General features: G+C 58.4%; 1 protein-coding gene across 2 annotated transcripts; it reads left to right on the top strand.

Moving 5' to 3' along the window:
* Positions 1-494: 494 nt before the first annotated feature.
* Positions 495-23,905, top strand: KCNH6 (potassium voltage-gated channel subfamily H member 6). 2 transcript variants are annotated; one of them, XM_070479540.1, is made up of 14 exons: positions 495-775; positions 1,596-1,826; positions 7,168-7,329; positions 7,551-7,756; positions 10,993-11,418; positions 13,024-13,423; positions 14,856-15,055; positions 15,255-15,507; positions 18,366-18,559; positions 20,250-20,338; positions 20,612-20,687; positions 20,767-20,993; positions 22,551-22,737; positions 23,057-23,905. In XM_070479540.1, the coding sequence occupies exons 1-14, from the start codon at positions 700-702 to the stop codon at positions 23,339-23,341; spliced, it is 3,012 nt and encodes a 1,003-aa protein (XP_070335641.1). In that variant the 5' UTR covers positions 495-699; the 3' UTR covers positions 23,342-23,905. The 2 variants fall into 2 exon arrangements, with proteins under 2 accessions (XP_070335641.1, XP_070335640.1); XM_070479539.1 differs by lacking the exon at positions 20,612-20,687 and adding an exon at positions 18,755-18,793 and having other exon boundaries at positions 20,250-20,334; positions 20,825-20,993.

The following is a 23,905-nucleotide window of genomic DNA, read 5'->3' as shown; positions in this document are numbered from 1 at the left end:
TGCCACTACCCGGTCCTGGATGGGCTTGCCACTAGGAGTTCTGCATGGACACTGGGATTCAGCTGGAGGGCACTTGGTAAGGATGGGCAAAAGGTCTACCCATACCATTGCCCGAGTCCAGTCCAGTGGTCAGATTGGGAAAGAAACCTTCAGCAGAAGACCCATTTGAGGCCTCTAAAACCCCTTCGGCTCCTCCTCTCCTCCCCTGCTTGAGAGAGACGGCCTGGCAATGTCCAGACTGGCCACCTGGTACCTGAAGCGGGTCTGAGAGGGCCGAGGGCAGAGTCCATTGGGACAGAGCAGAAGCTCCTCAAAGAGGCCCTACCGGATTGATTCCTGGCGCCGGACTCCCGCCCAGCTCCGCCCCCGAAGAGTCAGGGCCCCGCCCCTGCCCCGTTGAGTCCCGGAAAAGTTGCCCCCGCCCCGCGGACCCCGCCCCGCCGCCGCTGCCGCGCGGCTCCTTTCAGCACCGCGCCGCGGACAGCTCCCGGGCGGCCTCGGAGGGAAGGACGCGCGGCGAGCGGCGGGCCGGGGAGCGCAGCAGAGGGGTAGACGCAGGCGGGCGGGCGGGGCACGAAGCCCTGCGGCCCTCCCCGGGGGCGGCGCCCACCGGAGCCGGACGCCGCTGAGCCAGAGGACAGGCGGAGAAGCAGGGAGCCGGGGCGCTGCTGGCTCCGGGCAGAGGCCGCGGCCGAAAAGATGCCGGTCCGCAGGGGCCACGTCGCGCCCCAAAACACTTACCTGGACACCATCATCCGGAAGTTCGAGGGCCAGAGTGAGTGTGTGCGGTGGGCTGGGGCATGATCTGGAGCCCTGGTTCGGTGGCAGGAGTGGCCGGACCCTTTACTAACTTCGAGTGGAGCAGGGTGGGGGGTGTCTGATGCCGAACGCATATCCTTCCCTTCAATGTCCGGGAAACACTTTCTCCTCCAGCGAGCCCCTACTTTTAGCTCCAACGCTACCCTCCTTTCCGCTGCACGGTGGGCAAAGTGTAGCTCCCGGCTTCACCCCTGAGTTGTTTTCTTGCCGGTCCTAAGCCCCCTCCTCCCCTTGTATCCCTGCCAGACTTCCCTCCTGACTCCCCCACCCCGCCCCCAACTTCCTCCAGAGGTTTCCTTTTCGCCCTCCTTTTCACCTCCTGACCAAGCCACTCTGGTCTTTCTAGAAGCTCACCCAGGCCGGGCCGCATCTGATCACACCCCTGCTCCCTCTTGCAGATCCCTTTCCCAGCTCCAGGAAGCCTTGGGTCTCCCTCCCACTTCACTGACCCCATTACTGCGCTGGTTTTCCCACAATTCCCAGGCCTGACTCCCCTTCCCCCACTTCTTTGGTCACCGTCCTGCTTCCCCCTCCTGACCATCCCCTCATTACTCCCAGGAGCCCCATGGCCTTCCCCCATGACTCTGGCCTTCTTGATCTTCCTACCCTCCCCAGACCTGACCTCCCCCTTCCTTCATTTTGATCACGGCTCTGCCGTGCATCCAGATCCAATCCCCCCCACGCACACACACACCAACCGCTCCCACAAGTCCCTATGATCTTTCCCTCCCTACTGCCTGGTCCTGGTTGCCATGGGCTCCCACCTCCCGCCCCAGGTCGTAAGTTCCTGATCGCCAACGCTCAGATGGAGAACTGCGCCATCATTTACTGCAACGACGGCTTCTGCGAACTCTTCGGCTACTCCCGAGTGGAAGTGATGCAGAGACCGTGCACCTGCGACTTCCTCACAGGCCCCAACACCCCGCGCAGTGCCATGTCCCGCCTGGCGCAGGCCCTGCTGGGGGCCGAGGAGTGCAAGGTGGACATCCTCTACTACCGCAAGGATGGTGAGGCACCCTCAGGCCACAGATTCTGTGAGGCAGGCTTGGCGCCTCTCTTGTCCAGGCAGAGTGGTCATGGGAAGGGCACCGACCCCGGGGACCAAAGGGCCTGGATGAATCTTGTCTCCTCTCTGGGCCTCTGTTTCCTCAGCTGTATGGAGAAAGTGCTGGACCCTGGGTGCAATGCCTTCCGAGGTCCTTTTCAGGGGCCAGGGACGAGGCTGAGCCACCAACTGGTCCTGGCCCCATGCAGGGCCTCCCACACCATCGTCCCTCCCCCGTGTCCCCAGTCTCCTGGCTGTCCACTCTGTCACTGTCAGCCCCAGCTGTCAGGCAGCTGGGACGGAAATTAACCTTTCCTCATCTCCGTCTGCTCTGGGGATTAGGGGAGGAGTCACCCCCTCAAGGCCTCTGGGGCCAGGCAAGGCGTGGGGGCGGCTGCCTTGAAAAGAGGGCTGGGTCTGTCTCAGGGACCCCAGCTCCTTGGGGAGACAGGACCCGGAGTTCGTGCTGGCCCTGGAGGCTTGTCCAGTTTGGGATATTACTGCCAGCCCAAGCTACTGCAGACAGAATAGAAGCATAGGGCAGGGGCCGAGGATAAGAAATTCTGGAGCCCTTCAAGCCCCTCCCCTCAGTACTTCAGTGTCTCCACTGGGTCTGTGGGGGGAGGAAAGAGATGGGTGGGAACTAGGGTCCCCAAAATCCCTTTGAAATCACCTGGATCAGTGGCCCCCTCAGCCTGCTTCTGCATCAGAATTACCTGGAACTTGTTTTCCAAAATGCACCTTCCCTAGAGAGGGGCTGACTCAGAAATGTGTGTGAAGTGAGGCCCAAACAGGTGTATTTGGAAAAATCTCCCTAGCAGTTTAGCTGTTCTGTCAGGTTTAGGAACCACTGGCTTAGATTAATCCCTCATTTCATGGATGAAGAAACTGAGCCCAAAGAAAAAGAAAGAACTTGGCCAGGATTCTACTGTGTGGGTCCTAGCTGGGACTGGACCCCGAGTCTCTGGATTCTTCCCTCAGATATATCTGGTCTGAATAATCCCAAGAGGGGTGAAAGGAACCCAACAACCTCTGTGTTCCGAGGCGGAACTTTTGGGGAAGGAAGCCCGAGAAGAGGGCCCTCCCTGGGGAAGAAAGCATGAGGGCCCCTGGAGTGCAGGTAAAGGGCAGGCACCTTTGGACTGGGGCTGAAAGGTGCTGACGGTCCTGGTTGCAGGGGCCTGGTGTGTGTGTGGGCAATGAATGTACGTGTAAACCTGAGCGTGTGTGTGTGTGTGTGTTTAAGGTGTTTAAAGTGCTTCTTGGGCAGGTCCTGGCTGTCCCTCTGGCTGTCCCCTGCTGTCTCCACCCACGTGAATGCAAGGGTAGTGATTAGGGGACTAGGAAGAACCTGGCTTAGTTTGGGAGCACTCACAGGGTTAACGAAGTCAGAATATTTTTAAAAGCTGTGACCTCACCTCCTCACATCATTGCAGAGAGGAGGTGACAGTCAAAGGAGTGAGAAGGGTCCCAGGGGAACAGGATGGGACGGGAGGAAATGATGGAGGACAACAGGTCCCTCTGTCCCTCTCCTTGACCTCAGAGCCCTACCTGGGCCTGAGAGGGGTAAGAACTGATCATAGACTCCTAGTGATGTCAGCTCAGGGCTCTTAGGGTCTCCTCAACACCCTAACTGTGTCTGGGCTGGGGGCCGAGGTCAAGGTCAAGCCTTGACCCTCTGAGATCATCAGATCTTCCGAACTCTGTTGGCGTCTTCTAGCAGTCAGAGGGAGCCCTAGAGACCTAGTCTTAGAGGTTTTCTGTGGGAGAAAATGAAAAGCTAGCCACACACCTGTGCGTTGTGCTTAGTCACGCAGTCGTGTATGACTCTCTGCAACCCCATGGACTGTAGCCTGCCAGGCGCTTCTGTCTCCCACACTGCAGGCAGATTCTTTACCATCTGAGCCACCAGGGAAGCCCACCTTGACCTATAATAGTCCAAGACCTTGAGCACCTTGGACCTGCCTGAAATTGGTGTGAAACCTAGAAAGGGGAACCTTCTGGCCAGCATTCCCCTAAGAGAAGGATGCGATGCTCAGATAACTTATGTACACCTTCTGGTCCACTCTAACCACGTGATTGTTTTTTTGTTTTGTTTTTATCATATTCACATGGCTCTTATTGTCCTGCTGAAAGGCATCCTAATGGTGATTTTTTTCCTTCCTCAGGTCAATACCTCCTCTCCCCCATCTTCCATTGATTAGGAGTCACTCCCTCACCCCCTACAGAATTCTAGCTGATTTATAATCTCTTTTCCTCTAAAGGGGTAAACCACTGACAGTTCTCCAAGTTCAAGTAGAGAGTCTGTGGCCATACACCTCCACATTGTGCATCTGTGTAAAGCTGGGCTCAAAGAGGCCGGCATTTGACAAAAATTACCCCATGAGACAGGGCTCAGAGACCCCTGAGAAACTGGCTCTGCTGCCCTCTACCTTCACTAGGAAAAGTTAAGAACCTAACAGCTAGGAAGCCTGGGGATGGCCACAAGACTTGAGCTAATGAGAGTCTGGAGGGAGGCCTGGAGAACAGTCCTACCACTGCCCTCACTGGGGACCTGCCAGAGGGGCCCAGCCCCGCCTGCGTGCCGCCTGCGTGCCTTGGCTGGATCGTCTTCCCTGATGACCCCAAACCAGAGAGTTCCTTAATCTCCAAGCCAGACTCGAGGGAGCCTGGGGCTCCTCCAGTCCTCAGCTCCAGTTCAGGAGGAAGGACATGGGCGGAGATCTGAGGTCCCGGTGTCTTATGTACACTCAGCCATGAATGCCAGAGACACCCAGCAGGGAGGCAGGGTGGAGCAGCCGCGCTCCTAGTGGCGGCCTTTGTGGCACCAGCTCTTTCCTGAGGGCTCACCACAGGCCGGATGCGGGTGTAAAGAGATGGGGGCGGTAGACAACAGGAGAGCCTCCAAGGGGAGGGGCGGGGACTATGAGGAACTGAAGGAAGGGGCGCATCTAAGAGGCAGAGGAGAGCCGAGAGCAGTGCGCTGTCCGAGGGGAGAGATGAGCCCACTGTCCAGGGTCAGAGAGGTGGCCCGGAGAGGAAGCCCTGCAAGAGAGGGCGAGCAGACCACCCTCCAGGATCAGGGGGAGGGCACCCCCTAGGGTGACACACTCACCCACTTCTGGTCACGCACACCCACTCACTCGTGAGCAAGGACACGAGTGCTGTGCTTAGTCGCTCAGTCATGTCCGACTCTTTGCGACCCCGTGGACTGTAGCCCGCCAGGTTCTTCTGTCCATTGGGATTCTCCAGGCAAGAATACTGGAATAGGTTGCCATGCCCTCCTCCAGGGGATCTTCCCAGCCCAGGCATCCAACCTAGGTCTCCCGCATCGCAGGCAGATTCTTTACTGTCTGAGCCACCAGGAAAGCCCAAGACAGCTTAGGGATCAGGAAAAGAATGCTCTGATCTCATCCAAATCCTCCTGTCTCCATCATCCCCAGGCGGCGAGTGTGAAGGTCGGGCAGGGGGTGTTACATGAAGCCGCCCTCCAGCCCTCACTGCTCTGATGGGCTAGTCTTTGGTTCACTCTCAGCCTCAGTTTTCCAAAGATAGCATCAGTAGGTACAGGCTGGGCCTTGGCAGCCCCCAGAAGCATAGAGCCTGGAAGCCCTGCCCAGCTCTGCCAGCTCCCCACCAGGCCAGATTTCCGCAGTGCCAGAGAGAGTGAGAAGAGAGAATGGCCTTGCGGGTGGTGTTTCAGGCCACTGGCCAAGGAGGCTTCCTGGGTGGGTCCCAGCACCCAGGCCTTGCCATGCCCTGGGCTGATGAGAGTGCCAGGTTCTGGTCTGGGAAGCAGGCCTACAGCCCTGCGAGCCCAGGAGTGGGTCTCAGAGGCGAGCGGGTGGCCCCTCCTCGGTGTGGATGTCTCCCCCGGGGCCAGCACAGCAGCTGGCAGATGGCTGCCTGGTGCTTGGGAGTCCGGGAATCTGATCCGGGAGATTCTTGCTCCAGGGAGGAAGGTGGGAGGGAGGATGTGGACAGCTCGGCTGCACCCCATCACTGAGGGGGTGAGAAGGCACCCAGGGAAGGGAGCACCAGGGGGTGATCTTGGGGAAGAGGGATTCTAATGGACCCCAAAATAGTAATAGCCTCCCACCCACTCACATTTACACTCATTCTTTCATTCACCCAGTAACAAACAATACCTCGGACAGGTCCTGGCCTCCAGCAAACAAGATAGACAAATCTGCCTTCTGCTAGTCATGTTTACCCAAGTCCTCTGCCCTTAGCATCCTTGGACCTGACACCCATCAACACTGAACTGAGAGACATGGGATGTCTGGGTACAGTGGAGCGGGGCTCACAGGCATCCACCCAGCCTGCTGCCTGGACTCTAGGGAACATGGCAGTTTCAGCTTGTTTTGTTCCACTCACCTATGGGAGAGGGAGCAAGACCCTGGAGCAGAGAAAGAGGAACAAAAGGGCCAATGGCTGGGTCTGGGCAGCCTGCGATGCCTGGGCGAGTGGCAGGAGAGCCTGTCCTGCCCCCACCCTGCCATCTATCTCCCTCTCCCTCTGCAGCCCCCAGGCCAGTGCCCCACCTGCCTCACCCCTAGTTCCAGCACCTCTGCCTTGAGACCACAGGCCCCTTCCTGGTCTGGAGCCGCAGCCTGGCCCTCACTCCAGTGTCCTTGGCCCAGACAAGTCCCCATCCCTCCGTTGTGTATGAGAGCGCAGGGCTCCCCGCTCCATGGCCCCAGCCCTCCCTGATGCATGGCCCAGCCAGCCGCGGCAGGTCAGTTTCTCAGAAGCCCAGGCTGCAGAACCCTCCAGGGCTCCGCCGTGCACCACCATGGAGCTAAAGTGCCTAAAGTGCCAGCAGGCTCGGTGCCCAGCTCTGGGTGCGCTCTCAGTGAGTTCCCTCCAGCATCAGGGGAGCAGGACATCTTTGGGGAACAGGAGTACAGGAGCTGAACCCAGGGCCAGCCAGAGCTACATGGGGGTAGGAGACCCGACCTCCCCTCCCCACTTAATCCACCCCCATCTGCTCAGCTTTAATTACAGCAGAAGCAGACCTCAAGGTTAAGCCCCGAGCTGAGGGCCGAGTGTGGACTTGGGCCCGAGGCTGCATTATCTCCTAATGAGGAGCTTAGCGGCTTTCTCCACCTCGGCTCTGTGGGTGGGGCGCTGCTGGGCAGTGTCACCAACAGCTCTGGTCACTCTGTGGGCCTCCTCCCCCACCCACGGCTGCTCTCAACTTGACCTTAACGCAACCCCCTGCCTAGCTTCCCCAGGCCAGGTTCCTGCAGGAGAGGACCCCTCCGGTGACATCCCACCCTCCTTTCCCACGGTGTTTGCAGCCTCCTGCTTCCGCTGCCTGGTGGATGTGGTGCCCGTGAAGAACGAGGACGGGGCGGTCATCATGTTCATCCTCAACTTCGAGGACCTGGCGCAGCTCCTGGCCAAGCGGGGAAGCCGCAGCCTGTCCCAGCGCCTGCTGCGACAGAGCTTTCTGGGCTCGGGTGAGGAGGGGAGCAGGTTGGGCAGGGAGGGGAGCAGGCGGGGGGAGGGGCGGGAGCAGGGGGCGGGGCGTGGGAGGGGAGGGGCAGGTGGAGGGGGCGTGGCAAGGGGAGGGGTGGTGAGGGGGAGCGGGGAGGGGGGCAAGTGGCGTTTGTGGGCGGCAGCATCAGGTGTCGCATCGGGTCCCCAGCCCTGAGTGCTCTGACTCCGGCCTTGGTTTCAGACGGCTCTCATGGCAGGTCGGGGGCGCAGGGACCTGGGGCGGGCAGGGTCAAGTACAGGACCATCAGCCAGATCCCGCAGTTCACACTCAACTTTGTGGAGTTCAACCTGGAGAAGCACCGCTCGGGCTCCACTACGGAGATTGAGATCATCGCGCCCCACAAAGTGGTGGAGCGGACCCAGAACGTCACCGAGAAAGTCACCCAGGTGCGGCCTGCAGGCCAGGGTGGGCGGGCCGTGCTGGGCCCCACAGTCCATTCTCAGGCCAGGGCTCTGGACTCCTCCGGGGCTGGGGGAGCAGAGGGAGCCGCCCTGCCCAGCCCTGGTGTCCGGTCTGAGCTCCAGGCCTCTTGTCCTGCTAGAGTCTGATTCTTTAGACCTAAAGGCCCACCCTGAGACTCCCACCCTGACTCCCAGCTCCTGGAGCCAGGGGAGGGTGGGTCAGCAATGCCATATCCTAGGCCTGGAGGAGCCGGGAGGGGGAACCCGCAGGACACCTTGGGGCCTGCCCAGTCCCAGAGAAGGAGAAGCAGAGAGAGGAGGTGTCAGGGCCATCCTGGGAAGAGGGTGGGGAGCCCAGCCCAGCTCCCGCCCCTGGCTTTTGAGGTGGCAGCCAGCCCCTAGGACGGGATGCTTCCACAGTCCAGGCAGCAGGGTGGGGGGTGGGCAGCCTGGCATCTTCAGCTCCCTTGGCATGGGTCCCTGGGGAACAGCCAGGAAGCCCTCAGCCCCTCCTTGGCCAGCCCAGGGCAAACTGCCCTGGGTCCTCTGTTCCAGCTGACCACACTGTCCCTCCTCCTGGGGCCTGATGCCCCAGTCACCAGCTGACCTCTCCAGAGGGAAGCGCAGAGAACACTGCCCAAGGTTCAGGGGCCCTGCCATTGCCTGCTATGTGACCTTGGGCAAGAGACCTGTGCCTTGTCTGGGCCCCAGGGTCCCATCTGGAGGAATGACTTGGACCACATGGTCTCTGAGGACTCATTTGACATTGAGGGTGCTGGCCCTAGGAGATGATGAGAGGTGCCTAGGCCAGGGCTGAGCAAGGGGGTGCAGAGCAAGATCAGGGGCCTCCTCCAGCTCCCCTGGGACTTCGTTCCCTGAGGGGATGGAGCAGCTCTTTGCCTCCCGCCCCCTTTCACCTGAAGCACCCTCTGTGCTGGAGCAGGTGGGCTGGAAACTCCTTGTGACCCAGCCACTCACCAAGTGCAAGAGCTCTGGGGCAGAGAAGACCCCAGGCTGTAGGGCTGGGCCCTTGGACATCAGGCGGGGCGCAGGGGGCCAGTGACCTGGGAAGCCCACCTAGCTGTGGCCTGGGACCCTCAGGTTGGTGACGGGGTGATGGGGGCTGTCAGGCTGGAAAGTTGTGCGTGGTCCCTGCCCCCACCCAACTTGTCCTGCCCCCTACCCCAGCCCCTCTTGGCTTTACTAACCCACCCCATGTTGCCCCTAAGAGGGGAGGAGCCTGCCAGAGCTCAAGGGAGGGGCTGACATGGCCCAGAGAAGGGAAGTCACACAAGCCTCAACCAGAACTCAAAGGGCCTAGAGGGCCGTGAGCCCATACCTGGGCTCCCACGTCCTGATAGCTCTGGAGTCACTGGGGAGGCCCCGGGTGCTGGCCCCGGAGGCGGTGGGAGACTCCGGAGATCTGCGGTGGGGGAGGTGGCACCCCGACTAGAAGCCCTAGGACGGGGACACTTTTCGGACCCTGCCCTCTGAGTTCTGACCGCCTCCCTCCCTCTCCGTGTGTTCTGCTGTTTCTGCCTGGTTGGTCTCGAGCAGCTGGGGGTGGACGTGGTCATGACAACACAAGCTCTCAGTGCTCACTCAGCCCCCCTCAGTTGAGCCCCCACGTGGACTCAGAGAGGGGCATGCGGGACGAGGGAGCTGCCACTGTGAGTCAGTGGAGATAACTGTGCTGTCAGGGCGTTTACAAGGAGATGGGAGAAAATAAAAAAAACCTGGGTCAGGTCTGTGTAGGGTCAGAGGAAACCTTCCAGGGAGGCCAAACAGGAGCTGAGGCCAAGGCTGAGCAGGAGGTCCCTGCAGGGTGAGGACACTGTGGCCCCTCCCAGGGGTCTGGACAGCAGATGGGGGACCGTGTGGTTGAAATCAGCCTTTGGGTGGATCTTCCTTACTGTGATCCCATCTGCTAATGGATCTGGCTTGCAGGGCCAGAACCTTATGTTGCAGATTTTCTTAAACCAGAACCATCTGCAGGGCCCTATCTTGTCAGGGAGGGGCGGGGGTGATGATCCATGGGACACCTCTCAGGCCCCATCCTTGTCAGGGCAGTGTCTGACACTGGATGAGCAGAGAGGAGTGATTATCTAGTGTGATGGCGTGTGCCATCAAGATGCACTAGCTTGGGACTTCCTTGACAGTCCAGTGGTTAAGACTCCAAGCTTCCAAGGCAGGGGACACAGGTTCCATCCCTGGTCAGGGAACTAAGATCCCACATGTCGTGTGGCACTACCAAAAAAAAAAAAAAAAAAGATGCACCAGCTCATTTACTTAGTACAGCCAACAGCCCCGTGGAGTTTGTGGTCCTTTGCTGTCCCCTTCTGCCAGTGAGGGAATTGAGACTCATAGAAGTTACAAAACCTGCCCCAAGACAGACAGACAGCAGTGTCAGACCCAAGATCATCCTGGGAGCTCTGGCTACAAAAGGCAAGCCTTCTGCTCCCAGCTGTCTCTTGTGTTGGGCAGCTGGGCAGAACCTGGGCATGTTAGGCTGGGCCCTGGTGATTGAATGTTGGCCGAAGTCTCAGAGGTGGGGGTCGGAGGGGCAGAGCAGAGGGGGTTCAAAATGCAATGATCAACTCCTCCTTGGACACGTGCAAAGTAGTCAAGGCCACCAGTACCCAGACCGATCAAGGGTCCAGATTAACTATACACCCCCAAAATTTGATTCCTTCCGTGGAAGGCTCAGAGTTGGCCCCAGGGTGGGCCCTCACTGGTCCAGGCTCCAGAGGGCTCTCAGGAATTAAGAAGCTACTTTGGGAGTGACTTGTTCCCATGGGAAACCTGACCACTGGAAACTTCCCAAACCCACCAGACAGTCACCCCCCATCACCCCCTCAATTGGCCTGAACCTGGCCCTCCCCTTTCCCCTCCCCCAATCCTGTCTTCACCTACTCCAGGCTGGCCTGTTTATGGGGGAGTTCAAACATGGGGTCACTATGAGACAGAGCTGCCCCCCTCCTCTGGACCCCACTTCCTCTCGTCACATCCTCCCATCACTCCTGTCCTCTTATGAACTACGTGTCCGTGTCCTACGGACCACACCCCCATCTTTACCTCATCCCCTCTTCCCTGCACCGCCCTGCCACCCACCCTCTCCCACATCTCCCTTCCTCGGCCTCACCCCTGCATCTCCATCCCTCCCAGAGCCATCTCCCTGGCAGGGGCCACCCGGCTGACCTCCGCCTGGTCCCCACCCCCAGGTCCTGTCCCTGGGAGCGGACGTGCTGCCGGAGTACAAGCTGCAGGCCCCTCGCATCCACCGGGGCACCCTCCTGCACTACAGCCCTTTCAAGGCCGTGTGGGACTGGCTCATCCTGCTGCTGGTCATCTACACGGCCGTCTTCACGCCCTACTCGGCCGCCTTCCTGCTCAGCGACCAGGACGAGTCTCAGCGTGGGGACTGCGGCTACACCTGCAGCCCGCTCACCGTGGTGGACCTCATCGTGGACATCATGTTTGTGGTGGACATCGTCATCAACTTCCGCACCACCTACGTCAACACCAATGACGAGGTGGTCAGCCACCCCCGCCGCATCGCCGTCCACTACTTCAAGGGCTGGTTCCTCATTGACATGGTAGCCGCCATCCCCTTTGACCTGCTCATCTTTCGCACTGGCTCTGATGAGGTGAGCAAGCCCCATCCAGGCTGGCCCCTGCCGTGGTCCCCTGTGCCCCGGCCCTGGGTATGGGGAGTACTTGGCATGGGGCACCTTTGCTGAAGCAGGTGGTGGTGCAAAGGAGGGACCTCAGACATCTGTCATCTCCCAGCCCTGTAGGAGTAGCTGGGGCTTCCCGTAGGTCTGGATGCCCTCTCTCTGTTCCCGAACCCTGCCCCTTCTGGGACGGGCATGCCCATGCCTGTCCACAGTTACCCTGGAAATCCACAGGCTGCCTCTCAGGGCAGCCTGACTGCCTCCTCAGCCTCAGCCCCACCACTCCGCCTACTCCGCCTCTCACAGCTGATGGGAGGGCATTTTCATGCTGTTCTCGTAGCTTCTAGTCCCACTCTGTCCTTTTGCCCCATCTCCTTGGGATCAGCTTTTTTGTTGCTGTTGTTTTAATATTTATTTATTTATTCATTCACTCATTCATTTATTTATTTGGCTGTCGCGTCTTAATTGCCACCTGCGGGACTGTCATTGGATCATGCGAGATCTTTCGCTGTGGAGTGCAGACTTTCACCGACTGTCTTGTTGGGGCTCTTGGGCATAGGAGTTGTGGCTCGAAGGCTTAGTTTCTCCACAACATGTGGGACCTTAGTTCTCTGACCAGGATGGAACCCGTGCCCCCTGAATTGCACTGTAGATTCTTAATCACAGGGCCATCAGGGGAGTCCCTTGGAATCAGCTTTCCACTCGAATAGCTTGCCTCCTGTGTTCCAGTCATTCACACACCAGTCATCTAGCCTGTCCAGCACGGACTGTCCATCGTGACTGCGTGCTCCCATGCCCACCCACCCACTTCCATCAAATCTATCCCCAAGTCCTCTCCCCACCCTTTCCACCTGCACTGGCCCTGCCTGGACACGGAGTGGCCTTCTTACCACCTCTGCCCCAGCCCACCTGCCAGCCTCAGCCCCTGCACACAGGAGCCAGAGCAAGTTTCAGATCACTTATCTGACCCTGACCCTCATTCAATCCAGTCTTCAGAGCTTTCAGTTCTCCCCAGTAGCTTGGGATAAAAGCCAAGCTCTTTGGGGCCGCAGCAGCAGCCCCTGCCCACCTTCCAGGCTCCTTGCTCACCATTGCACCGCCTTCTGCTCTGTGCTGCCACCTGCAGCACCACCTTTGGTTCCCCAGGTGGACTGTGCCATTTCACAGCCATGCCTTTGCTCATATTGCTCCCTGTTCCTGGAATGCCCTTTCCCTCTCCCTCCTGTCTGGAGACCCAGCTTCATCTTTCAAGACTCAGCTCCTGTGTCACCTCCTCTAGGAAGCCTTCCCTGCCCTATCGCTGCAGACTTTCCTCTCCTTCCTCTGTGCCAGGACTTCTGTCCTGGCAAACCATAAAGCCATTTTGAGCTTTAGGCTGAGAGCTCCTTAAGGTCCTGCATGGGGTCCCACTGCTGAGAGCCTGGCCCAAAGCAGGCTTTCCATAAGTGTTCGTTGAATGACTATGTGAAAAAAAAAAGAATGACTATGTGACCACACCCGCAAGGGAATAAATGTGGTCCTATGTGCAATCTCTCAAGGGCTGACCCCAGCCCCGGGGCCCCCTCCCTGCCTCTCCAGACCACAACCTTGATCGGACTGCTGAAGACAGCGCGGCTGCTACGGCTGGTGCGTGTGGCTCGGAAGCTGGACCGCTACTCTGAGTATGGGGCGGCCGTGCTCTTCCTGCTCATGTGCACCTTTGCGCTCATCGCGCACTGGCTGGCCTGCATCTGGTATGCTATCGGCAACGTGGAGCGGCCCTACCTGGAGCCTAAGATCGGCTGGCTGGACAGCCTGGGCGCTCAGCTTGGCAAGCGCTACAACGGCAGCGACCCAGCCTCGGGCCCCTCGGTGCAGGACAAGTACGTCACCGCCCTGTACTTCACCTTCAGCAGCCTCACCAGCGTGGGCTTTGGCAACGTCTCCCCCAACACCAACTCCGAAAAGGTCTTCTCCATCTGCGTCATGCTCATTGGCTGTGAGTGTCCGGGGCCTTACCCACCAATTCCAGGTTGAGTTTTGTAATGAGATATAACACAGTAACAATTTCTGTGATTGGCAGGTCCTAAGTTTGCAGCACAATGAATTTTTGCATGTGTGTACACTAACTGTGGGCTTCCGTGGTGGCTCAGACGGAATCTGCCCGCAATGCAGGAGACCCAGGTTCGATCCCTGGGTTGGGCAGAAGGAAATGGAGAAGGAAATGGCAACCCACTCCAGTATTCTTGCCTGGAGAATCCTATGGACAGAGGAGCCTGGCGAGCTACAGTCTATGGGGTCACAGAGAATCAGATACGACTGAGTGACTAACACTTTCACACTAACTATATACAGAATCTATAGCCCTCAATATATACCAGGGATCAGGGCCAACTGCCTCATTTTCAGGGCCTCGTGCAAAATGAAAGTGTGGAGCCCTTTGTTTAAAATATTATTAAGTATTTCAAGACAGTGAGAGAGAGCACTAAACCAAAACCCAGGGCCCTTCTCAACACAGGTCCACATCTATGAAGTGCTTGCCAGGCACTTTTCTTTTCCATATATGTTTATTTGGCTGTGCCGGGTCTTAGTTGCAGCATGCAGGGTCTTTAGTTGACGCATGTGAACTCTTAGTTGCAGTATGTGGGATCTAGTTCCCTGACCAGGAATCGAACCGGGGACCCCTGCTTTAGGAGCATGGAGTCTTAGCCCCTGGACCACCAGGGAAGTCCCTGCCAGGCACTTTTCTAAGTCCTTATCAGAGGTCCCTGTTTTGTTCCCATCACTACTCCATGACAGCCATAGTATGAGCTGTTTATAGACCAAGAAACTGAATGTCCTAACTTGCCAGGGGTTACAGAGAGACCCAATTCCAGCCCAGGGGACAGACTCCCAGAGAACAAGCTCCCAGGGCTGTGTACTGTCAGGCCTCACATTGTGCTTCCTGCCTTTCAAGACACGTGGCCTAGGAACAGGAAAGGCAGTGTGGAATGTTACACGTAGATTAAGTTGTCATGTTCAGAGTATTTAGAGATGTGAAAGCCCAGAAAGACAAAAACAAGGGGTGAAAAAAGGGTGAAAACAAGAGACCAAGAGTTTTCCCTTTATAATATTTTTACAACTTGAAAGAGAAAACAAATCTGAACTAAAAAAACCATTGCCCTAGTTCTTTCTTCTCAGGAGTCTGGCCTATGGGGCCCCAGAAGCTGCCAAGAGGCACAGGGTGGAAGGAGGAGGGCAGAAAACCCAGGGGTCTTTGTCCCCCTCAGACACCCTGGCACCGTCCTGGACACTTCTGACTTTGCCCTAGACAGAAGGGTCCCTGGCAGGGGGATCCCAGGGTGGGGGAGGCTGGAGCAGGCCTTGGGGGGTGGTGTGACCTGGCGGAGATGCTTTGGAGCTCAGCCCCGCATCCCGCCGCCCTGCCCCAGCCCTCATGTACGCCAGCATCTTCGGCAACGTGTCTGCCATCATCCAGCGCCTGTACTCGGGCACGGCGCGCTACCACACGCAGATGCTGCGGGTCAAGGAGTTCATCCGCTTCCACCAGATTCCCAACCCGCTGCGGCAGCGCCTCGAGGAGTACTTCCAACACGCCTGGTCCTACACCAATGGCATCGACATGAACGCGGTGAGCCCCTGCCGCTCGGGCCCGGGTGGCGCGGCCCACCTCGCTCAAGTCCCAGCTCTGGCGAATGCCCCCGGGGCGGGGCGGTGGGGGGAGACCAAGGTCCCGCGGGCACTGGGCGTCCCCAGAACCCTCCTTACCTCCCGCTCCCCCAGCCCCCAGCCCTGGCCGCACCCCGCTGGACGCCCCCGCCGCCCCGCAGGTGCTGAAGGGCTTCCCCGAGTGCCTGCAGGCCGACATCTGCCTGCACCTGCATCGGGCGCTGCTGCAGCACTGCCCCGCCTTCCATGGCGCCAGCAAGGGCTGCCTGCGCGCGCTCGCTGTCAAGTTCAAGACGACGCATGCGCCGCCCGGGGACACGCTGGTGCACCTCGGCGACGTGCTCTCCACGCTCTATTTCATCTCCCGCGGCTCCATCGAGATCCTGCGCGATGATGTGGTGGTGGCCATCCTCGGTGGGTCGGAAGGGGAGGGCCGGGCTGGGGGTGGGTAGAGTGGGGGAAGTGTCCTGTCTGGACCAGGCTGTTCCCAGGGACGCTGATGGCACCTGCCACGTGCTGAGCATGTGCCACGGGGGTGCTTGACGCCCAGCTCACGGAATCCTTCACACCAACCCCGGCCACAGGCCCCATTTTCCTGATAGGGAAGTTGAGGCTCAGAGAGGTCTGGTAGGTGGACAAGAAGGGATTCCAGGGCTGGGGAAGTCCAGGCAGGCTGCGACTTTCTCCTGCCCTTAGGAAGCTCGGCGTAAGGCAAGGGCTTGTCTCGGGTGGAGGCGGGGTGGTCACTGCAGCTGCAGGGATAGCTGGACTTTGGAGGAAGGATAAGGAGCTCTGGACTGGGGAGAGACTGGGGGCCCACACAGCCTCTGCCGCTCACCTTGGGCAGGTCACTCACCTGTCTGAGGTGGTTCTCATTTTCCACGCCTCCCCCCCTGCCTTCAGCCCACCCCAAGTCCCTGACCAGGCCGTCAGCCTCACCATCCCCTGGTTCCCCTGGCCAGGCTCTCCTCCACCCAGTCCTCTCCCTCTGGCCTGCCCTGGCTCTCTTCTTCCACTACACCCTCACCTGGGCCAGCTCCTTGCTCTCATGATCTCAGCCTCACCTATGCCACAAGGACCCCCAGAGCTCTGTCCTGGCCCCAGTCTCTCCATAGAGAGGAAAATTCCATTTGTCTCCAGATATGGCCATCCTTACATTCCATAGGCAGACCAAACAGCTTATCTCAATCTGAAATCATCATCTTCCCTCAAAGGCAGCTCCATGGGCATCCCCGTCACTGTGAACCTCCCGCTACCCGGGCCAGAGACCTGGGAGTCAGCCAGGAAATTACCCTCCTCCTTTCCTGGCCCACCCCCACCATCCAGGCAGCCACAGAACCCTGTCTGTTCCCTGCATTGAGATCTCTCTGTCCCATACCTGTCTTCTTGTCCCTGCCTGGGCCCAGTCCTTAGTATGTCCTTCCGGGGCAGGTGTCAGGAGCTCCTCTCCTGCAGCCTGAATCTGGTGTATCCCAGACTCCATCTTCCACCTGCCAGTGACCTGAAATTAACATCTGGGCATAGTCTTCTGCTCAAAATCCTTTCATGGTTCTTCATGACCCATGGGAAAAATGTCAACCCCTGTGCACGGCCAGGGGTTGGCCACATTCTGGCCACCCCTAGGTTCTGCCACCCTCCCCCTGGTGGTTCAAGCTCCAGCCATCAAACTACTTAGTTCTCTACACCTGCCCATCTGTCCCACCCCTATGCCCTCTGCACATACTGCCACTCCATTCAGAGCACCTGCCTCGCACCCATCCTGGCAGGCCCCAGGCATCCTTCAATGCTGAGCTCAAGCTCAGCTCTGCTATGAGCCCGTCCCTCATTCCCAGCCAAGTTTAGAAGTGCCATCCAGGTGGAAGAGATATAATTATTATTAATAATTAAGAAGCCAGTCCAATTTAAGTTTCAGTTAGAGACATGAACTCTCATTTTGTCCTGAGAAGAAATGGACATTAGGTCATAATCCTTCATCTACTGGAAAACCATCACTTTATAATGTTGCCCAGATTTCTAGCTTCTGGGTTTCATATGTGACCCTGGAGAGTCCCTCCCTTCTCTGAGCCTCCTCAGTCCCCTCCTCAGTAAAAGACCTTTTATCCTGTTCTCCTGGGGGCCCATGTCCTGGCCTCCATCCATCATTGAGCAAACACTTAGCACTCCTTGTGCAGAATGGCCAGGCTCGGGGGCTGGAGTTTCCTGTGGGAAGTGGCCATGATAATCATGGTCTCTGGCACTCTGGCCCTGGGTTCTCTGCCCCGAACTCTGACTGTGCTGCACAGACCACAACCTGCTTCCTCCACCCGACTGCCTTTTTCCTGGAAGACCAGTCCTCCTAGACTCTCACAGCCCAGCCTCCACTTCAGTAGCTCTGTAAGACCCCTCCCCGCCTCCAGCCACTCCTGGTGGAATGAACCTCTCCCTCTTCTGTAGTCCCATTGCTCTTGATTCCTACTTGTTCTGAGGCTCTAGAGATCATTCTGTACTCTGTCTGTCGGGGATTTGGGGGGGCTCCTTGTGGGTGGGACAGAACCCCAGTCATGTTTTTATCCTGTGGCTAGCACAGTGCCTGGCACCAGAACGGCCCAGCACCCTCACCACTTGTCCCCATATCCAGCCCAGGTCCACCCTGTGACATTGTCCATCCTAACGCCTTGCATCTATCTGTCTGGTGCCTCTTGCTCTTTGAGGCACTTCCTCCAGCATCACCTTTGCTCCTCTGGACCACCCGGGGTGGGGACGGCCAGGGCAGATATGGTTATGGCCATTTTAGAGATGGGGACACCGGGGTGCAGAGAGGGCCATGCCGGTCACTTGGCCCCACAGTGGGAGTGGGAACCGAAGACAGAGAAGCCTGAGGTGCTGTCCCAGGGAGCTGGGTGCTCCTGACCCTTTGTCCCCGCCACTCTGCAGCTCTGTGGCCAGCCAGAGAGGAAGAGGTTGGGCATGGAGCCTTTGGTGTCTCTTCTGTCTGCTGTTCCCTGGGTAGGAGTGGTAGGGGCAGTTCCCAAGCAAGTGGGAAACAGGAAGGAGATTCTGGTAGAAGGTGGTCTCAAGGATCCTGGAGATAGCAAGGGGACCCACAGGTTGGGGCGGCAGGGGTCTCTGCACACTCCCTGCCCTCAGCCAGCACATCCAGCCTTGTTCCAGGCCCCTGCCTGGCAGGGACCCTGAAGCTGGGCAAGGTCAAGGTTAAGAGGTCCTCAGGGGGGCTCCTCAGAAGAGAGCAGAGAGCCAGGCCCTGGAGATTCCCCTGCCCCTCTGGCTGGCAGGAAAGAATGACATCTTTGGAGAGCCCGTTAGCCTCCATGCCCGGCCGGGCAAGTCCAGCGCAGATGTACGGGCCCTGACCTACTGTGACCTGCACAAGATCCAGCGGGCAGACCTGCTGGAGGTGCTGGACATGTACCCTGCCTTCGCAGACAGCTTCTGGAGTAAGCTGGAAGTCACCTTCAACCTGCGGGACGTGAGTCTGGGCTGGGTGGGCCGGGTCGGGGGTGGCCCTCGGCCAGCCTGTAACGGGCCATGGCCAGTCAGCCTGCTGAGTGCTTGGCCTGCTTGGCTGGAGAGGACCCGTCTGACCGCTTCCCTTCTTTTCAACCCCCCCTTCATCCTTTGTCATAATCACTTCTGTGCCTCCCATGGCCAACATAATGCTAAGTATGAAGATAGCTACCAATTACGGAGCACCAACTATGTGGTAAGCACTGGGCTCCTTCTACATGATCTCATTTAGTCTTCCTGCAGGTGGTGTTATTATCCCCATTTTCCAGATGGGGAAACTGAAGGTCCTAGCAGACAAATGTCTAAAGCCACACAGTCACACAGTAAATCATATATTCAGTGGTGCAGCCAAAATGGGACTCAAGTTTGTGCATCTCCATAGCCCAGGCTTTTCCCGCCACATCCTTCCAAGCTGCAAGGGGGGCAGTGGGGGCGGGCAGCAGTGTCTGCCATCCACGAGCTCACAGTCCAGGTCCCAGAGGTGTAAGCAGTGATAGAGCAATCTCTCCTCTCAAATTTATCACTCAGTGGAGGAGATTATAATAACTCAAAAAGAAGAAGGAAAAAAAGAGAAGAAAGAGCTAAATAGTTGTTTTGGTTTTTTTTTGCCTCAGCAAGCAGCTTGTGGGATTTCGGTTCCCTGATCAGGGATGGAACCTGGGCCCAGAATCCTAACCACTAGGCCACCAGGGAACTCCCAAGAGCTCCATAGTGAAGAACCAAGGCAGTCTCAAGGGTGTGCAGTGAGACCAAATATCTGTGGAGCTCAGGGTGGCCAAGGTGTGGGACAGCCAGCACAGAGTGGAAGTGCCCAGAAGGGTCTGTGTGCCGGGGAGGGTCGGGAACCAGCTACTGGGAAGGAGGGGGCAGGCGCGCCTGGCAGGGGCCGCAGTGGCCGAGGCCCGGGCTCTGAGCACCCAGCCCCCGGCCTCAGGCTGAGGGTTCTGCTGGCCCAACTCCGCACCTAGCGTCTGGAGGTGGAGCTGAGGCAGGTTTACCTGCTCCAGACGGCCCTCCCCACCCTACCCTATGCTGTCTTCCCCTCCCCAGGCTCTCCTCTTCCTGCCTGGCCTGTCTAGGAGGCCTCTTGTGAGGACTCTGCCTCGGTGGGGGGTGGGCGGCAGGGGGTGCCCAGCTGCTAGGAGGCATCAGGTGGCCCAAGTGCACAGTGGCTGGACACTTGAGCAAGAGGGCTGTGGTGTCCATGGCCTGGGACATCTGCAGCCCCCGGGTGCCCCCAAGTCCTATTAGCAGGGGGTAGGCTGCCAAAGGCATGGATGAGGGCACCCCTGAAAGGAGTGGGACTTCCAGACTTCCACCCCTCAGGGGGAATTGTCACGTCGGCCCAGGCTGAGGGCGGGGGGTTCCAGGGTCCTGAGGAAATGGAAGGAGAACAGCTCCCCTGCCTCCCCCACCCCCACCTTGCTGCTCAAGGCAGCCTCTCGAAGGACTCTTTGGGGTCTGCCTGGCCCTAAGCCCCTGGGCATCCCCTGCCAGTCCTCGCTGGAGAGGAGCTGCCGGGAGCACGCTGGGGGGGGGGGGGGCCCAGTTGCCTGCAACCACCCTCACCTAGTTGCCACGGGGGTGGGGGAGGGAGAGAGGCCCGGTCCCGGCTGTGGTCCCCATTACTTGATGCTCTTGTTCCCCACAAGGCAGGCGGTGGTCTCCAGTCATCACCCCAACAGGCTCCAGGCAGTCAAGACCACCAGGGCTTCTTCCTCAGTGACAACCAGTCAGGTGAGCAAAATCGGCCTCCTGCCAGAGTCTGCCGCTCCTGGGCCCGAAAGCCCTGCCCAGCCTCCTGGCCCTTGGCAGGTCCTCCTCATCCTGCCTCTCCTAGGAGAGACCTCCCCAGGCTCAGCACCGGAGGCCCCTGTGCCCCTCTCCCGTGTCCTTGGAGCCTGAGTGAGGGCTGCCCCCGGGGTGGATACCGGCCCATCAAGGTACTATGGGCCCCGCTGGGTGGCAGCTCCCTGGACAATGAGGCCGGGGCTGGACATCCCCACCCGGCCAGCCCCCCCAGGTTGGGGCCCCACCCCTACTGCCAGGGCTACAGCCTTTTGGGTCCTAGAAGCCAGGCCTCTATGGGGGCAGGACACCCAGGGAAGGAGATCCACTCCTCCCACCCCGTGTTCCCATAGCAGGTAGAACGGGGCTCTGCTCGAGAAGGCCCACCCTGTGGAACCAGCTGGACCTTGGCTCAAGCTTCCCTCTCCACCCCCTGCAGGTGCAGCCCCTTCCCTGAGCATCTCAGACGCATCTGGCCTCTGGCCTGAGTTGCTGCAGCAAGTGCCCCCCAGGCCAAGTCAGAGCCCCCCAAACCCTCAGGGAGACTCAGACTGCTGGCCTCGGGAGCTAGGCTCCAGGCTAGAGCAGCTCCAGGCCCAGATGAACAGGTGGGTGACCTGTGAGCAGGAATGGGGCAGCCATGGAGGGCAGGCCTGGGGCAGGCTAGGTACGGGCGCCCCCTCCTGGTGCCTCGGGGACATCGCTGGGTGACCCGTGGGTTTGAGAATGAAAGCGAAAACCTGAAAGTGAAAGTCACTCAGTTGTGTCTGACTATTTGCGACCCAGGCAAGAATACTGGAGTAGTAGCTGTTCCCTTCTCCAGGGGATCTTCCCAACCCAGGGATTGAACCCAGGTCTCCCGCATTGCAGGTGGATTCTTTACCAGCTGAACCATAGGGGAAACACAACGGTTTGAGAGTGGCCAGCCCCTTTTAGCTGAAGACCTCCCCAGCCCTCTCACTGAGGACAATTCCTTGGATGGCTTGTCCCAGCAAACCTGGAACATGCCACGAGGGGAGAGGGGTGTAACTTCATGCTGAAACAAATTCTGTGGGCCCAGGACTTCCTTGGTGGTCCAGGGACTAAGACTCCATGCTCTCAATGTGGGGGGCCTGGGTTCAATCCCTGGTCAGGAAACTAGATCCCACATGCTGCAACTAAGAGTTCTCATGCCGCATCTAAAAATTCTGCATGCCACAACTGAGACTCAGCACAGCCGAATAAATAAATATTTACATATTTTTTTAAAAAATACCATGAGCCCTGGGAATGGGCTTGTGGCCTGTGGATGGCAGGGCTGTGTGGCAGAGTGAGGGCTTAGGGGCAATACAGTCCTGGGTTCAAATTCTGGCTTGGTAACTTAGCAGCAATACTGTGTATAAGTAACAACCACTCTGAGCCTTGGTTTACCCTTTTGTGAAGTGGGGGTAACCAGAATACCTGTGTTGAAGCTTCATGATGAGGGCAAAATGTCTCTTTCACAAGCACCCTCTGAGAAACAGTGATAAGGAGAGCTAAGCATTAGGCTGGTTTTTTGTAGCTGTGGGGTGGGGGTGGGGTGACTTCTCTGGTTACCAAAGCAGTACAGGCGTGTTTGGGTTACCTTCACCTATTCTATAAGTTGTACTGAAACATCTACTTAAGTTCTTTCCTTAGTACCATTCCTTCAAATTAAATAATTTGGTACCCACCCTCGCCCCTAAAAAAACTTCACTCTGAGGACTAAATGATGCGCGAAGCTGCCTGATCACTGTGATTATCAGAGTCAGGGATGTACTAAAGGGAATTTGGGTGGAGGCTGCAGATTGTAGGGGATTCCCTGGCGGCTCAGACATTAAAGAGTTTGGTCTGCCTTCGATGTAGGAGACCCGGATTCAGTCCCTGGGTCGGGAAGATTCCCCTGGAGAAGGAAATGGCAACCCACTTCAGTATTCTTGCCTGGAAATCCCATGGATGGAGGAGCCTGGCGGGCTACAGTCCATGGGGTCAAAAAGAGTTGGATGTGACTGAAGTGACCTAGCACTCACGCATGTAGATTGTAGCGGGGAAATAGCTTCATCCAGCAGGGACAGCCTGCAGCCTACACAACTGACGGCTGCCCTCAGGCCCTAAACTGGTCTTGCCGACCCTGACCCTGACCCTGACTGTGGGGTTCTGCCTGGCAGGCTGGAGTCCCGCATGTCTTCAGACCTCAGCCGCATCCTGAAGCTCCTTCGGCAGCCCCTTCCCCAGGACCGCACTGGCTACATCTTGGGAGCCTCCACCTCCAATGACCTGGCCTTGTTCCCTGCAAGCTCAGCGACTCAGAGTCCAGGAACCCAGCTGCCCCGGGGGGACCCACCCCCGGCACAGGTGAGCAGTGGAGGGGACCCCCAGGGGCTTGCCTGGCGGCGGCTGCATGTCTTCCCCCACCCTTACCTTGGTCTCAGTGGTCATCCGGCCCAGGGTCTTTGTGGCCTGAGAGCAGCTGTGACTTCTGCTGTCCTCTATTATGGTCTGAGTCACAACAGGCAGCCTGGACAGGTGGGAGCAGAGCCCAGACTGTGAACATAGACTCCACATCGGGGGCAGGGGCAGCAGGATACATCTCCTGCTGGTTCCCAACCCCAAAGTCAGGGTGGCCTGGGGAGGCTCCCCACCCTGCTTGCCCCCCTCTTTCTTGACCCCCCAGATGCCCAGCTATGGTGACACGGATGAATGGAGGCCGGAGCTCAGGAACTCTTCCTCTAGGATGCCCCCCTCTGCCATGGAAATGGACAGAACTCTGACACTGTCCTCGGAACAGAAGCAGCCCGAGGGGCTCCCGTCACCCCTGGCCTCCCCTCTGTGTCCCTTGGAGGTACAGGGGCTTGTCTGTGGTCCCCGCTTCCCCTCCCTACCTGAACACCTCAGCTCTGTGCCCAAGCAGTTGGAGTTCCAGAGACATGGCTCAGATCCTGGGTTTGCAAGGAGCTAGAGCCACTGTGCCCCAAGATTAAAATAAAACAGCACCATGAAGGAACTGAATGTGGGTAAGGTGATAGTTAAGGATGTGGGGGAGCAGACAGCCTCTAAACTAACCCTTCACCTAGAGTAGCTACAAACTGCCAATCCAGGTGACCCCAGACGGTGCAGGTGAAGAGGCTCGTGACTTCCCCCAGTCTCCTCCAGGGCTCTCTTTAGACAGCAGGGCTGGTGGAGGGTGGATGAGCCTCAGGCGTGGAGGTAGGACAGGACAGAGAGCTTAGGAAAGAAAGGAGACGTTTCTGATCTTTTCTGTGTGAGAGCCTGGCTCTGTGCGGAGTTCAGTCACCTCCCACCTCAGAACCCTCCCCCACTATGCAGCCAAGCCCCCAGGGTTGGTCAAGACCTCCTGCCGAGAGCCTGTGAACCAGCTAGAGACGGGAGTCTCCTCTGCAGTGGACACATCAGGGCCCAGAACTCCAGCCCTCAGCCACCCTGCCCTTGATGGTTCTGTGATGACCTTTGGGACCTAGTGGGCAGTAGAGGGTCTCAGAGCTAATAAAGTCTGCATACTTCA

This window comes from Odocoileus virginianus, chromosome 17, assembly GCF_023699985.2.
Source record: "Odocoileus virginianus isolate 20LAN1187 ecotype Illinois chromosome 17, Ovbor_1.2, whole genome shotgun sequence".
Taxonomy (NCBI): Eukaryota; Metazoa; Chordata; class Mammalia; order Artiodactyla; family Cervidae; genus Odocoileus; species Odocoileus virginianus.
Note: the sequence above shows the minus strand (reverse complement) of the source record. Positions and strands in the feature narration are given on the sequence as shown.

Coding starts and splice junctions, on each gene's coding strand:
- KCNH6 (XM_070479540.1), top strand. CDS start 700: ATGCCGGTCCGCAGGGGCCACGTCGCGCCCCAAAACACTTACCTGGAC. Junction 15,056..15,254: donor ATGGCATCGACATGAACGCG/GTGAGCCCCTGC, acceptor GCCGCCCCGCAG/GTGCTGAAGGGCTTCCCCGA. Junction 22,738..23,056: donor GGGACCCACCCCCGGCACAG/GTGAGCAGTGGA, acceptor TTGACCCCCCAG/ATGCCCAGCTATGGTGACAC.